Consider the following 16,204-nt stretch of genomic DNA (forward strand, 5'->3'; position numbering starts at 1 on the left):
GGATGACAACTAACCAGATTAACAGGTCCTAGTTAGCTGCAAGCAATCCACATTCCTCTAAAGTTATTTTCTCCTGCTTGCTACTAACAAAGAACTGGAAGCTTAAAAGGTTAATTACTGCAAGTTCAATCAGAAATACAGTATCACTTTTTACAATCTGACACATTCATTCTACTTCTCAAAAAAAAAAAAACAAACACCATAAATTTCCAATAAAGGATATGCTTATGAATCTTTCATATCACCGAGGGGTATAGAATCCATTAGAGGAGTTATTCAGTGACTACAGGTTTTTGCTGGCTACGGCTGCTAATAAAGATAAACTCCGTCTGGTTTCCATAGGTTTGTGTGAAACTGATCTTGTATAGGGAGACTGTTCAGAAATTGCATTGCTCTGCTGAAGTCAGTGGAATTATTTGGGCAACCAGCCTCGAAAGGTCTGGCCTCAGAGATTTGGCATCTTTCAACCCCAAGAGAAACCTGGACTAAAAGTTACTTTGAACATTTTATACACACCTCTACTTCTAACTCACAATTCTACTTATACCCTATGGAAAGGACCCAGGCATAAGCTATGCCAAATAGAAAATCAATATGGCTCCCCAAATGTGTGAGCCAATAAATCTTTCCTTTGGAGAAAAATGAAATCTCTACAAGTTTATGAATAGCCTTTAATTATTAAAAAAACAAACAAACACTGGCTTTGAAGAAAAGTGAAATGAAGTAATAGGGAGATAAGTGGTTTGGTAAAAGACAAGCCACATATGAGTCAGAAAGCCTGAGTCTGAGCCCCTGCTTTGCTAGATGTGTGGTCTTGGTTTTGTCACTTAACCTGAGTTTACATGAGACTAGGAATGGCTCATGGGGCTGTTGTGCGGATTCAAAGAGGGCATGTAAAAGCCATTGGTAGTTTATGAAGCACTAGAAATAAAAGGCTTTTTATCGTATCCAAACACGATTCTTGGACATATTTGTTCATGTCGTAGAATTTATAGATTATGGCAGTGTTGTCTCTTGTACACATCACTTCGCAACTGTACGCAGGCAACTAACTGGTTCTTAGCCACTAGGAAATCAGGTTTAATTTTGTATTTTTTTGTTTTTACTTTAAAGTGTCTCTGTGGCTATAATGATTTTTATGTCCAGCTATTAATCTGGAGGTCATGTTGAGGAACGAGCACTATTGTGAAACTCTGTGCCTTGCTTGGCTCTGGAAATCTACTTCTGGGAGGCTGCATGGAAGGCCTGAGAGTCAGACTGCGTTCAAATCATGATGGTGCCACTTAACTTGCTTCCTTTTCTTCATCTGTGAAATAATGAAAATGATGTATACTTCGTGAAATTACTTCAAGGATTAAATGAATAAATATATGTAAGGAACATCAGTTAGTGCTTGGCAAACAAAAACAAGTGCCATTTATCGAATAATCAGTATTATTATTAGATACAAGAAAGTCACATAAGCCAATGTTTCCTAACCTTTCATTGGTGAATGTGTACAGATAACCGTTTACATCTGGAGTTTGGAAAAGATTTCCCTTGCTCGTTCTCTCTTTAACTTATTCTGTAAGTAGATTCTTTATGTCACCATTACAAAGCCAAAAAGTAAAAAAAAAACAAACCTTGGTGACAGGTGGGTACTTAGCCAGATGATTGTGAGAAGATTCTGACTACTTTGGCTGCGGAGCCTATCCCTATAGATAGTCTGGTGTTTGCCTCTGAGGCCCAGAAAAGGAAAACTGGGATATATTTGGGCTCCCAAACCTCCCTATTGTGACCATATAAACAGTTGGCTGAATAACTATGGCCTGGTGAGGTTATGCTAGGTTCCTCCCAACGATACTTTAAATCAACCTGACCCTGGTAAGTGGCTGGGGTGCACAGGTTTGCACGCCAAGAGGCAGTGTCGACTTTCACTTGCAAACACGGTGGTTGCTGTTTAGGCTCCAACTCAGATACCTGCCTCTAGTCTTCGGGATGGTTGGGCTGCTCTTCTTCTCCACCACCATTTAGGTGAAAGAGGAACTGGGAAGCCCTGGGACAAGTGAACTGGGAAGTCCTTTCTGAAGGAAGAGATCTGAACTTTCATGTCTGCACAACAATGTCTAACATCCTACTGACATTAAATCTTACAACCTAGCTGTTCCCTCTAGTCATTTAAATCCCAGCATTAATGGCAAATGAAAATGATTCTTCTAAAATGAGCTTTTGTATCTTTGAAGCCTCTTGAGCACTTTTTCCCCTCTGGATCAAATAATTATTTCTTTAATATAGGGCTTTGAGGCATGACTGTAGTGTCATATGACTAATTTTTTTAAAAACAAACACTTCAAAGTTTATGTAAATGAATAAGAACTGTTCTTCAAAACAGTTACCTTGGAAGGCTAGAAGTAACTTATTCCAGCAATGCTGTGATTATGCAAAATATTTCTGGAACTCCTCTTTCAGAAGTGTTCCCTCAGTGGGTTTATCAGCCGCAAGAATAAATCAGTCTCCTTGCTTTCTGGTCCTACCTTCTCTTTGTCTCCAATCAGTATTACCCATTTTGATCTTCCACTTATCTGTCATTTTTTATTCTGAATGGTCTGTTACTAAAAAAAAAACCAAACAAACAACTCCATTTTGTCACAGGGCAAAGCTTTTCCCTCTTTAAGAATATTCACCCAAATATTCTGGAGGCATTTCTAGCAGAGGAAATCTATAAAATATTTACAGCAACAATATTATGTAAAGATATGGAATAAGGAGATAGCCTCCCAAGGTAATGGGACAACACTTTAAGTTGATAAGTTATAGTAATATTTCTAAGTCAGTCACATTATTACATTGTATTTTTCAAGTCATTAAATAATTTCCATTGCTTTCTTTGATCTAGTTTTCATTTGATACATCCTGAAACATAGCACCCTAGACCCTGCTCTCTACTCACAGTCTAAGTATAGTGAAGTTACTTTACTTTGCAGTTTGGTCATTTTAATTTTTTGATATATAGCATTAACAACTCACAGTCATTCAACCTAGACTTTACTATATAAATGTCTGAATCTTTTTTATTTGTACTTATCCACTTTACATTTTAATACTGTTAGAGCATTAACCATCCTCTTACTTCTCTCGCATGGATTTTACTGTTTGTTTCTATTCCTCTCAATTGACAAGGGTATTTAAAATTCTAATATCCATTTTAACCAAGTGCATCTACCAGTTTCAATAGGTATGACTATTGGTAGGAGTTGCCTTGCAGTGTGCTAGAAAACTATCAACTCAATGTCAGTCACAAAGCTTAATGAGCACTTTCCCCATTTATTCATTCACACTACTAATGAAAACATGTGGGCGCCTGGGTGGCTCAGTCGGTTGGGCGGCTGCCTTCGGCTCAGGTCATGATCCCAGAGTCCTGGGATCGAGTCCCGCATCGGGCTCCCTGCTCTGCGGGGAGCCTGCTTCTCCCTCTCCCTCTGCCTACTTGTGTTCTCTATCTCTCTGTCAAATAAATAAATAAAATCTTTAAAAACAAAAACAAAACAAAAAAAACATGTGAGTACCAGAACCAGGGAGAAGCAGAAAAGATACGACTTTGTATTTCCCAACTCAATACTCTCTCCTTTTGAATATGTAACATTTTCCTAATTTGAGGAAAAAACACACATCAAAGAGCTGTGAGGATACTGTTTGACTATTACCCTTAACATGTAAAGGAGGTGTCAGTCTCTGTCAATACATTTATTTCAACAGTCCCCTGGAATTTACTTTTCATTCAATTTAGTCCTCACTTTTAGAGGTTGGTACCTTTGCTAATGCACAAGAATAAGAACTGTAAAGAACAACCTGTTCCCCTCTTCACCTAGCTTTCTTCAGAAGCACCTGACTTCTTTACCCACTAACCAGTCTGCTTGGTTGTGGCTACAACTAGTTTTTAGGTTCACAGGAATCATGCCTTCATGTTGCTCCCCTTTCATTTTCAATATCATCACGCTTCCCTTCTAGGCAACTCTCCCCTTTTGTCAACTTCACATGGCTAAAGAAATACACTGTCAGGTCCATCTCTTGTTTGGGGGCTGATGTGCTCCCTGCACATACGAAATCCTAATCCCAGTTTAGGTTTCACGTTCAGGAAATAGGTGGGGTATCATGCTTGCTGCAGAGAAACCGAAACCTTTTCCTGAACATGGTCTTTCCCAAATTACTTCCAGTCTGGAACTATGAATTCTGACTGCACAAATGATTTCCAGTCACTCATGGGCTAAGATTTAATAAGTAAATACTTCATCTTGCTGAGAGATATCAGATTTCGGTTCCTGCCCCATCACTTTTAAGGGTAGACACAGCAAGAAGCTTGTAAAAGCACTCGCCCAGAGAACATCTCAAGCCATTAAGATCCTATTCAGGGTCTGATTCACCCCAGTTGGCTTCACCTTAAATCAAGTCAGTATTACTTACCTGTTCCATCCCATCCCACCCTATTCCTGTTTAGTCCCAGCTAGGATCCAGGACTTTGGCTGACAGATTTTCTTTCCACAGTCCCGATTCAGATCTCACTGACGGTTAGAAATGGGTCCTGGTTCCTGGGTGGGTTCCATTCCCAGCCGGGACCTTGCTTGCATGGAGTATCGGTCGAATCGTGTGGCGGTGGCAGGAGCCAGGAAGAAACCCATGTCGGCTCCGGCTCTCGACCGGGATCCTGGCTCTGGACAGGACCCAGGGGTGGGGTCAGCCCCAGGTCGGATTCGGAGCCGGTCCAGGTCTCACCTTGACGCAGTCGATGGGATACATCACGCAGTGCTCCAGGATCCCTGCCACGGCGCCCGCCACCATGTGCGTGGTGACAGTGGCTCCAGCCGGCAGCGCCTCGTAGTCCGGGCCGGAGTCCGGATCCTGCCGTACCGGGGGCCTGCAGGCCCCGGCCTCCCCGCCGCCGGCCCCCCGGCCCACGCCCCGCTGCAGCCACCCGTCCAGCAGCGCCGACTCCCCGGGGCTCCGCCCCGGCCCAGCCGCCGGCCCCCCCGCCACACCGCCAGCACCCCGCCCCTCCAACTCCATCCACCCGGGCCAGCTGCGGCGCCCACCCTCGCCGCCGCTGCCGCTGCCGCCACCGCCCCCCAGCCCCGTCGTGTCCGCCTCAGGCGCGGCCCAGAGAGCCCGGGGCCTCCGGCTCCCGCTTGACTCAAGGACACACCCCTCAGCCAGCCATTGGTGCGGCCGCCAAGTTAGCCCCGCCCCTTTGCTTACGTAGGAAAAAGATGTCTGTGGTATTAGAGAAGTTGCCTGTCATTCCTCCGCCCTGCGGCGTTGCTACGGTTTAGGTCCCACCCCTTCCCCTTTGATCTTGGAAGCTTCTTGTTTATTGGCCATTGATTGGCCAACATATAAGAACAACCCGCCCACTGACTTTTCTTGGGGGCGGGAGAAACTTAAGGGAGAACTTTGATAGGCTCAACCACTCTTGATACTTTGACCGCGGCCATTGGCCCTCACCACGTCGGGATCCGATTGGCTACGGGAAGAGAGCGAAGAGCCCAGGGGCGAGAGAGAGCGGATTTGGGCCCCAGACTAGCGCCTGGGGAGCTGCGGGTGCTGCAGGCGGGGTTCTCTCGGGGTGGGGGTGGGGGGGTGCCAGGCCTTCAAGGTCAAACCGCTGCAGTCAGCCGTTAGAACTGCGTTCGAGCGCGGGCCCCCAAATCCCCAGACACGCGGGGTCGCGGGCTGGCGGGCGGCCCTGGCCCAAGAGCTCTGTTCCCGCGGGATCTCGGGCTGGCGTGAGGTGGAGCCAGCTTGGGCCGGGTATACCCTGGCGCGGCCCGCGGGCCTGTCCGGGAAGCTGTTGCGACATGCGGGCGGAGGCCCGTTAGACTCCGGTTGGATCTGGCGTGCTGTCTCCCCGCCCCATGCCGCGCGCGAGCCGACTCCTGAGGGCCCTGTGCTCCTCAGGCCCCGGCGTGCCGCCCTGGGCTTGCACCCGAAGTCGCCCAGTAAACCCTGCGGTTGTTGAATGAATGAGTTCTCGGGGCCCGTTGTCGCTGGGTCCTGCGCCAGGCCGAGAGCTGGAGGCAGGAAAAAGAGATGTCGAAATGGGGCGGGATGATTCAGAGATGACGACAGGTGGAGAGGCCGGTCTGGAGGCAGCTGCCCAAACAGCACAGAAAGTACGGCGACTATGGAGAAGCTCCGACATAGAGTTTTTCCCTGAGCTGACGCACTGATGACCACCACTGCCTGGTGGTGATTGCCTTTTGTGATAAGACCGCTGTCTCTCCCAGGCTGGTCGGGCGGGTCGGCCAGAGTTTGAGAGGGGCACTCACTGGTTAAGGAACAATGCCAGCGATTCCCAGCCTGGAGCACCACCTCCTGGGCCGTGACGTTGCGCGGGAGCTACACGAGGGTTGCCGGCTCTGTTGAGGAACGCAGGAGCTTTCTCCGCTCCTCCGTAGTCCCTGCTTCAGTATCCCTTCTCTGGAGCGTGTTTGCACAAGCCTCCCCAGTGTTTCCAGCTCTGTCCTTACTACCTATTTTACCGAGATGATGATGGAGTTGTGAACTTCTCCATCTCGGTATAGCTTTTCTTTAAGGAAGAGGCTTTCCTTTTTTTCTTTAAAGCCAAGCCCTTCTCTGGGCCTCTGGGGGTTTTTGTTTGTTTTTAACTGTTTTACTCATCTATTCTCTTTCTCTTAGCAATGGTTATTAACCTTTGGGTCTGGACCTTTGCGAAAGTAAGGAAACTACAAATCCTCTTCCCTCCACCCCCCATGCACACACCTAGGGGTTCATGATCTTTAGGTTAAGAACCCTTCTCTACATCTTCCCTCTTCTCTAGCTCGCTTCCCTTGAGAAATGAGTAGGTCTCCTCAAAAGATAAACCACTGAATCTTGCTAGAGTACTAATTCCCTCTACTGCCCAACTACTACAGTAATGAGCTATACCTGCTATATCCTTTCTCTCCTTAACCCCTATATTTAAGTTTTTTTTTCTTATTTTTTTTTTCTTAAAATTTTATTTATTTGAGAGAGAGAGCGAGAGAGAGAGAACACGAGCAGGGGCAGCCGGCGAAGCACACTCCCTGCTGAGCCGGAAGCCCCATGCGGGGCTCCATCCCAGGACCCTGAGATCATGACCTGAGCGGAAGGCAGAAACTTAACGGACTGAGCCACCCAGGCGCCCCAACCCCTACATTTTCACTCCTTTATTCAGTGGCCACAAATGACCTTTCCAAATGCAATAGTCTTTTTCTTATTCCCTCTTGCCCCCACTGACCCATCCCTCACTGAAATTTTTTCCTTCTTAGGCACCACTTATTCTACGTTTTAGACTTCTCAGTCTCCTACACTTCTCTAAACACCGAGGGAAAACATTCCTAAAGGGTTAATGCTTCTTGTTCATCTTCAATACCTTAGAGAAACTTAACCATTCCAAATCTGTTTTCCCCATTGGACCTATATTTCTCCTTTCTTTCTTTCTCTCTTTCTTTCTTTCTTTTCTTTTCTTTTTCTTTCTTCCTTCCTTCCTTTCTTTCTTTTAACTTAAACTTTAGTGAACATACAGTGCAATATTGGCTTCTGGAGTAGAATTAAGTGATTGATCACTTACATATAACACCCAGTGCTCATGATAACAAGTGCCCTCTTTAATACCTATCACCCATATAGCCACACCCACCCTCTTCCCTCCATCAACCCTCAGTTTCTCTATTAAGAGTGTCTTATGGCTTGTTTCCCTCCTTTTTTTCTTTTCACCGTTGCCATGTGTTCATCTGTTTTCTTTCTTAAATTTCACATATGAGTGAGATCATACGGTATTTGTCTTTTTCTGACTTATTTCACTTAGCATAATACACTCTTGTTCCATCCATGTCATTGCAAATGGCAAGATTTCATTCTTTTCCATGGCTGACTAATACTCCATTGTATATACAAACCATGTCTTCTTTATCCATTCATCAGTCAATGGACATTTGAGCTCTCCTCATAGTTTGGCTATTGTTAATCATGCTGCTATAAAGATCGAGGTGCATGTGTCCCATTGAATCTGTATTTTTGTATCCTTCGGGTAAACACCTAGTAGTGCAATTGTTGGATCATAGAGTAGTTCTATTTTTAACTTTTTGAGGAACCTCCATATTGTTCTCCAGAGTGGCTGCACCAGTTTGCATTCCCACCAAGAGTGCAAGAGGGTTCCCCTTTCTCTGCATGCTCACCAGGATCTGTTGTTTCTTGTTAATTTTAGCCATCCTGATGGGTGTGAGATGGTATCTCATCATGGTTTTGATTAGATTTCCTTGATGATGAATGATGTTGAGCATCTTTTTTTAGCCATCTGGATGTCTTTTTTTGAAGTGTGTCTATTCATGTCTTCTGCCCATTTCTTAACTGGGTTTTTTGTTTTGGGGGGTTCATTGCATACTTCTTAACTGAAATTTCCATGTGAACATTCAGTAAATATTTATTGAGGACCAGTTCTGTGCCTGGCAGTGTACTTGAAGCTGGTGACACAGGACACAGTCTATGGAGCTCTCATGGAGCTTGCTTTTTAATGAGGGGAGGGGGATAGACAAAAATACCAGTTAGCTCTAGGTACTATTCTGATAACTGAAATGGGGAGATGTGATAAAGTGTGACTAGGTGGCTACATTTATTGGGCCAGGGAAAGCCTTTCTGAGAAGATGACACTAAATGACAGGCAGGAGCTCATGATGAACCCAGAGAAGAGCATTCCAGAAGAAACAGTAGGTACAACAACCCTAAGGTGAGAACAAGGTTGGTGTATGAAGGAACAGAAAGTTAGAAAGGGGGAGTGACACAGGATGAGATTGGATGAATATCCACCTTAATTTCTGGCATGACTTGGCATGTTCATTCCAAATTTAGCCTTTGAACTTCCCACCCCAACCAATTCCTCCAAAATATTTCTTTTCTACCCAATCAGACTCTAAAGCTGGGAGTCTTCTGTAGCTACCCTTCAGAAATACTCTGAAATGTTTCTTTTGTTTGTGCTTTCCTTTTCGTTCCAATTGATATACTTCCCCGGTATCTGATCCCTTCACATCTATATTGTAATAACCGTTGAATGTCCTCACTACCTCTGGGATCCCCTGGCTTCATCAGTACTTTGATTCCCATCCTTCCAGGTACATGGTAGGATTGTTCTTCCCACCTCCTTAATGATAGGCATGGCTGTGGATTTGCTTTGACCAATGAAATGTGAGAGAAGCCTGAGAGCCACACACTAACTTTCCCTGCCACATGACTGGTGATGTTTAGAAGGTCCCATCAGCCTGAGGCCCTGGTGAAGATGATGAAGCAAAGTCGCCTACTTGCCACCCCCTTCCTCCCAGATGGACGTTCACCATGAGTAAGAAATAATCTTTGTTGTTTTTTTTTTTAAGATTTATTTATTTGAGAGAGAAAGAGCAGAAGAGAGAGGGAACACAAGCAGGAGGAGTGGGAGAGGGAGAAGCAGGCTTCCCACCGAGCAGGGAGCCCGATGTGGGGCTCGATCCCAGGACCCTGGGATCATGACCTGAGCTGAAGGCAGACGCTTAATGACTGAGCCACCCAGGCACCCCATAATCTTTGTTTTTAAAACAGATTTTAGGATAATTCTATACCATAGCAAAATCTAGCCCACTGCCACTCAGACTTTAATGTGATATTAGTGTTATCACTAATGAAGAGTTTGTTAAAATGCAGATTGTTATTCTGTAGTGGGGTCTGAGATTCTGCATTTCTTACAAGTCCCCAGGTGACGCTGATGCTGTTAGACCCTGGACCACACTTTGAATAGAAAGAACCCATCCTGACTATATGATATACCACTCTTAACACATCTACACACACTACCCTACATCTCACCAGCACTTTAACTTCCCTAAACCAATTAGCAAGCAAAGAAGTTCCTTGGAGATATTTCTTTATAAGCCCTCAGCTCCTATACCTGCAGCTCCTCAGTCGGGCATTGCACAGTCTTATTTTCTTATATCCCTAGGGTAATCATTTCCATATTCTCCCTTCTATACTGTCTTTTTTCTTTTTTTACCTCTACCTATGAGACTATTCATTGTCTCACTACTGAGTCTCATTTTCTTTAGTAATAGAAACCCCGAGTTTTAGCTTGGAGCTAAAAGTCCAGCTGAAGTCCATATTTCCCCCAGCTACCTCTACGGCTAATGTTAGCTATGTGACTAAGTGCTATCTGAAGGCATGTGAGTGTAAGTGGCATGAAATATCTGGGTTCTGCCTTTAAAAGGAAAGATTATGGGGGCGCCTGGGTGGCTCAGTCAGTTAAGCGTCTGCCTTCAGCTCAGGTCATCATCTCAGTCAGGGTCCTGGGATGGAGCCCCGCGTCGGGCTCCTCACTCAGCGGTGAGTCTGCTTGTCCCTCTACCCCTCCCCCCAGCTCATACTCTCTCACTCTCTCAAATTATTTAAAAAAATGAAAATAAATAAAGGGAAAGATGATGTTCTCTGAGTATTTCCCCCCCCATGTTCTCCCTTCTTGTCATTGAGAATACAGCCCAGAAGATGTCAACCATTTTTGGCCATGAGACAAGGCCCCCTACTTGAGGTAGCAGAGCAAAAGGTAGAAGAGACCTGCTGCCTTATGGGCAGTAACAGTAGTACCTCATGTTCTGGTACATGAGAGAACTTGTTTAAACAGTTGCTGTTAGTCTGAATCTTTGTTACAGCATCAGATTTATATCCTAACTGACACATCCTCATCCCTGGAATGCAATTCACCCTTTGTTCTTATCAAAATTCTCATTCTTGAAGGTCCAAAACAAGTCCCACTGCTCCTTCCAGCTTACATGACCATTACCCTCTTCCCTGAACTGCCATCCCGCATGACCATATGAGGTGTGCGTGTTATACAGAATGAGATTGATTCCAGCAGCCACACATGAAAATTAGACTGACTTCTTTACAGTCACTTAAAGAGAAACTGATTCCTAAATTATGAAGAGTAGACCCTAAGAGCTGTAGGAATCCAGAGATGGGGCAATCAGTGAGGACAGAAGGCATAAGAAGACATTATGTGTTTGAGCAGTTTACAAATGGAGAGTGTGCACAGGAAGATGTTCCAAGAGGGGGGTGGGAGCGGTTTCAAGGGAATCAATTTGTTATTCCCTGTCTTCGGCATCTTTGCTAAAATTCATCTGAGAAAGCATTTGAAACATCTCTCCTTCCTCCTGTTTCTTAGTCTGTCCTCCCACCTTATGAAAGAAGTGTGCCTTCACTTATCCACCTTGCTACAGTTCATTGCCCTGGGACATACAGACCTCCAGGTAGCTGAGTGGTCCTGGTGCTAGCAAGGGCCCCTTCAATCAAGGCACAACTGTAGATTTCATGTCTTTCTCTGGCTTACGTATATTTCAATTAGGGCAAAACATGGCTTTAGAAATGGATATTTTGGTCCTTGTGGGATATTTGGTGTACATATATATTGTGCAGTGGAGTAAAGGGTTTTTAATTTAATCACATCACCTAGTCCAACCCCTGTTATCAAAGAATACATTGTTTCCGAGGGAGAGTCCCCTTAGAATAAAGCAAAAAGAGCATAATTAAATGTTAAAAGAAGTAGTGCCTTATTTCATTTAGCTGACACACTCCTGGTAAGGTCTGTTTATCTTGGGGCAAGGATAGTCAAGATTTATAAAAATGTATGCTGGGAAGTAATAATGTGCTACAAAGTGCAACGCTCCCTCTAGTAAGAAACAAGAAAGCTGAGTGATGCTCTTCATTTACTCATGTCTCAACTTTGGTCTCAATTTTATATTTTGCATAATTTCTGTAAGAATAGGGAAAGTCCTGTTTAACTTTCACAGATCAACATCATGCCTTCAACTAAAAGGAAATATGTCAAAAGTAAATTCATATTTTGTTTTTTCTTGAGTATTTATTCAGGCTTGTACTAAAAACATACTCATTTTCTTTTGTCAACAGATTATTGGCTATACCATTTCACACCCCCTGGGATGGCTATAATAAAAAACACAGAAAATACGTGTTGACAAGGATGTGGAAAAATTGGAATCCTCACACGTCGCTGCTGGGGCTGTAAAATGGTTCAACCACTGTGGAAAATAGTTTAGCGGGTCCTCAAAAAGTTAAACATAGAGTTACCGAATGACCCAGCAATTCCACTCCTCGGTATATTGAAAAGAAGTACTTAAACAAGTACATGTATATGCTTGTTTATAGCAGCACTTTTCACAGAGGCAAAAGGTGGAAACAGTCTAAGTGTCCATAAACAGAAGAATGGGTAAACAAATTGTATTCATACACAAGATGAATATAATTCCACTGTAGAAAGGACTGAAGGAGTGACACATACTACCATGTGAATGAACCTTGAAAATATGTTAAATGAAAGAAGCTACTCATATGAAATATCCAGAAGAGGTGGCTCTGTAGAGACAGAATGCAGACTGGGAGTTACCAAGGCCGGTGGTGGGGGGTCGGGGTGGGGGTGATGAGAAGGTGCTAAATGGGTACAGGGTACATCACCTTTTGGGGGTGATGAAATGGTTTGGAACTAGGTAAAGGTGTTGGTTGCACAACATTGTGAATACACTAAATGCCACTGAATTGTTCACTTTAAGATGGTTTACTTTTATGTTACATGACTTTCACCTCAATTGTAAAAAGACAAGATTGGCTAGCACCCCACAGATGAGCTGAAGAAACTAGGACCTCAATATCCTCTCAAATGTTTGTGCCTCTGTAACTCCAAACAGCAGCTCTACACCAGTCTTTATATAATTCCTAGGTTGCCTTACATCAACTTGTAGAAAACCTATCTTGGACAAAAGTGAAAGATCTGGGCATCGATTGTTAGTGGATACAAAGTTTCTTTTTGGTTGATGAAAATGTTTTCAATTTATACTGTGATGGTTGCACAACCCTATGATTATACTAAAACCCACTGAATTGGGTGAATTTTATGGTAAATAAATTACATCTCTATAAAGCTGTTCTTAACACACCAGAAGGTCTAATTGAGATACGTTGAAGAGTATCTTCTTGTGGAACTCCAGTTTCATCATCCTTTAAGCAATAAACTGTAACCCTCTGCACATCTATGGGGGGGGGTAGTTACTGCAATCACACCATTCTTGTCTCTTAAAGTTTCTCCTAAAGGATCTTGTTTATGAAAGAAAAAAAGCCAAAACAAGGAAAATTACTAACTTTGATCTAAGAAACAAACATTATCTCACCTCTGACTCATAGGCAAAAATCCAGAAAAATTACTTTGCTTCACTGGTTCTTGTCTAATAGAAAGTTTCTGTTCAATTCATACTCAAATTGAGTTGAAACAGACACAGGAAAAAAAAATACTGTAGTCACTCTTATCTGGGCACCAGTCTCCGTATTGCCACTCATTTTCATGCTCATTTATACATTTCTATCATATCCTTATTACTTTGACAGGAACATGTAAATTCTGGAAATAATGCCCCCAAACAATTATTTTTACACTTTTTTGTAAGCCCTGCACCTAACAGTCATATAATACCTTCTCTTCTTTTTGCTGTTTATTTACACAAAGTAAAACTGCACCCTTATTTTTTTAAAGATTTTATTTATTTATTTGGAGGGGGGCACGAGCAGGGAGAGGAGCAGAGGGAGAGAGAAAATCTCAAGCAGACGTGGGGCTCTATCTCACGACCCTGAGATCATGACCCTGAGATCATGACCTGAGCTGAAATCAAGAGTCAGATGCTTAACCGACTGAACCACCCAGGCGCCCCTAAAACTTCACTTTGAAAAGCATCTACTTATGTACCTGGTAAGACAAAGTGTACCACAAATATAATTTAAGATATAATGCCCTGAACTTGAAGAAATCATTTCATTTAATTAGAATATCTCCTTCTCAGATGGTGACATGTTCTTTTAATTCTATCAAATGTATAATTTTAAACTTTAAATCTTGAAATGAAATTACAAACCTGTATATAATATTTTTACTATACCAATTTCTATCCATCTGTAATGTCTCCTTAAGGCACTTTAATATGACCTAAATAATTGAAATAGGTCTTTGTTCATAATCAACAAGAAAAATTATGAAACACAACCAATTTTGTGGTGTTTTGACTCCAAAACCAGAATAGCTTTAAGGGAAAGAGAAACAAGAACAACTAATAGTCACTTGACTTTGGTGTCACTTCCAGACACTGAAAAAATGATTACTCACATGAGTAACACATCCTTTTGCAAATGAGATGGTTCCTAATCCTTTTACAAAATTTAAGGAGATGGAAAAATTGTGACAAAGATTTGGCAAAGCTCCATTCATTCATTTATTTGTTTTTGTTTTGTTTTGCATTCACTTATTTTTGTAAAAATGTTACTTGGCACCTACCTATAATAACAAAAAATAGGACAAGAATTGGTGATGCACTCCATCTCACTCTATCAAAAGATAACAGTCATCTAATGATCCATGATGTAATCTAAAATATTCTAAAAGCCCCATCCATCTATGAAGAGGTACAGTCCAATAAATTTTACTTTTTTTTTTTAAGTAGGCTCCCCACCCAGCGCGGAGCCCAACGCGGGGCCCAAACTCATGACCCCAAGATCAAGACCCAAGCTCAGACCAAGAGTCAGATACTTAACCAACAGAGACACCAGTGAGTAGCAGTTCTTTCACTGGCTCCCTCCAGCCCAAGGCCTAACCTTCCCAGGTGTCCTGGCAGTTGTAACCAGGGACACCACCCAACAGGGTGCTAGCAAAACTCATCCCTGTCCTAATCTTGGCATTAATTTTGGGAAGCACCCTTGGAAGAGACAGGCCCTACAGTGAGTTGAGGAGACAGGACTGGAAAAAGCTCATGTCACTACTTTGTAGGAGTTTATTAAAAGGTCACATCTGAAATAGGATCCTAAAGATATGGACAGTTAATTAAGCTAAGTCAGACGGGGGTGGTAAAAGGCATAAGGGAGGCAAAGCCTTCTGGACAAGAAGACCATATTACAAAAGTCCTGTAATGAGAGGATTGAGCCAGTGGTTCAGGGCTAGGGGAAGCGGTTTTGAGATAAGCCTGGGAGTGACTAGGGGCCACACCATGAGAGGTTCTGAAGTCATATTAAGGGAATCAGTTTATATTAAGAAAAATGGGATCCCATTGTGGAATTTTAAATTGAAGTGAGATAACATGGTCAATTTTGCGTTTTGGAAAGGTCACTTTGGCTGCGAAGAAAGATTGAGGGCAGCAACCCTGGAAGTTGAGTCATTATTCTTATTTTATGGATAAGAAAATGAATATAACTTCTTCAAAGCCACATAGTAAGTAATGAAACCAAGCTTCAAACACAGGCCTGAAAACTTAACCACAGTCAGCTGCCTTTTTAGATCAAGGTAATAAACCACCAAAATAGAGTTAGTTAAAATGATTTTTTTTTTTTAAGTTAGAAACAAGAGGCTTATCTCTGACTCATCCTGACTTTACCTTGGTCATGACTGTTAGAAAATGAGAAGGAGGAGCTGAAGTTCCATGATTTGACCTAAGCTTCAGTTACCTCATCTGTAAAAGGGTAATAACATGTATTTTATAGGATTGTCTCAGGATTCTATCAGAAAAAGAATAAAATTTACTCTAATATCAGTCATATAGTTAGAACTTGACAAAGGTTGATCACTATCACTATCATTATAATTATTACCTGTTTTTCCTTTTTGACTGTCCATCCAGCTATCACAGAAATTGCTGGCAACATGTCACCTAACTGCTGACCAAGAAACCACGACTAGTCACTGTCCTTTGCTAGACTAGAGCACCAAATGTGTGATATCTCACAAAGCCTGCTTTTCTCTGAACAATAATATTCTTACTTCAGGTCCATGTCATGTGTATCCTCAATTACGGTATGAACTTCATACCATAAAGAGTAGATTTAAGTATCTTTAATTCCTTAGGTAAAATGGCTAGAATTACAAAACTTCCCTTGAATATTATCAAAGAATGTAAAGGTCTATTGTCCATGACATACAAAGAAGATAAGCTATCAGCAGGGGATGAGGCTTAGGTTATTTATCTAAGTAGATATGATGTATTTTTAATGCTCTGTGGTGTTGAATCCTTCATAAATATGGCATATATTCTCAAAGTAACTGGCCACAGTTATGGAGGCAACAAACATTATCGACAATAGAAACAACATAATTACCAACAAACAACAAATTATGGCAGCAGATGTGGGTCTCCAA

General features: G+C 42.7%; 1 protein-coding gene across 2 annotated transcripts in view; it reads right to left on the reverse strand.

Annotated features, from left to right (window-relative positions):
* The window catches only part of SLC25A28 (solute carrier family 25 member 28), a 9,973-nt gene extending 4,930 nt beyond the window's left edge, over nucleotides 1-5,043 (reverse strand). Inside the window, exon 1 of one of the 2 annotated variants that reach the window (XM_021699762.1) lies at nucleotides 4,750-5,043. In XM_021699762.1, the coding sequence (XP_021555437.1) occupies nucleotides 4,750-5,040 (291 nt within the window). In that variant the 5' untranslated portion in view covers nucleotides 5,041-5,043. Of the gene's footprint in view, nucleotides 1-4,440; nucleotides 4,632-4,749 lie in introns of those variants that run through there. The other variant, XM_021699763.1, reaches the window with a different exon arrangement.
* Nucleotides 5,044-16,204: the final 11,161 nt, after the last annotated feature.

This window comes from Neomonachus schauinslandi, chromosome 6 (assembly GCF_002201575.2).
Source record: "Neomonachus schauinslandi chromosome 6, ASM220157v2, whole genome shotgun sequence".
NCBI classification, from domain to species: domain Eukaryota; kingdom Metazoa; phylum Chordata; class Mammalia; order Carnivora; family Phocidae; genus Neomonachus; species Neomonachus schauinslandi.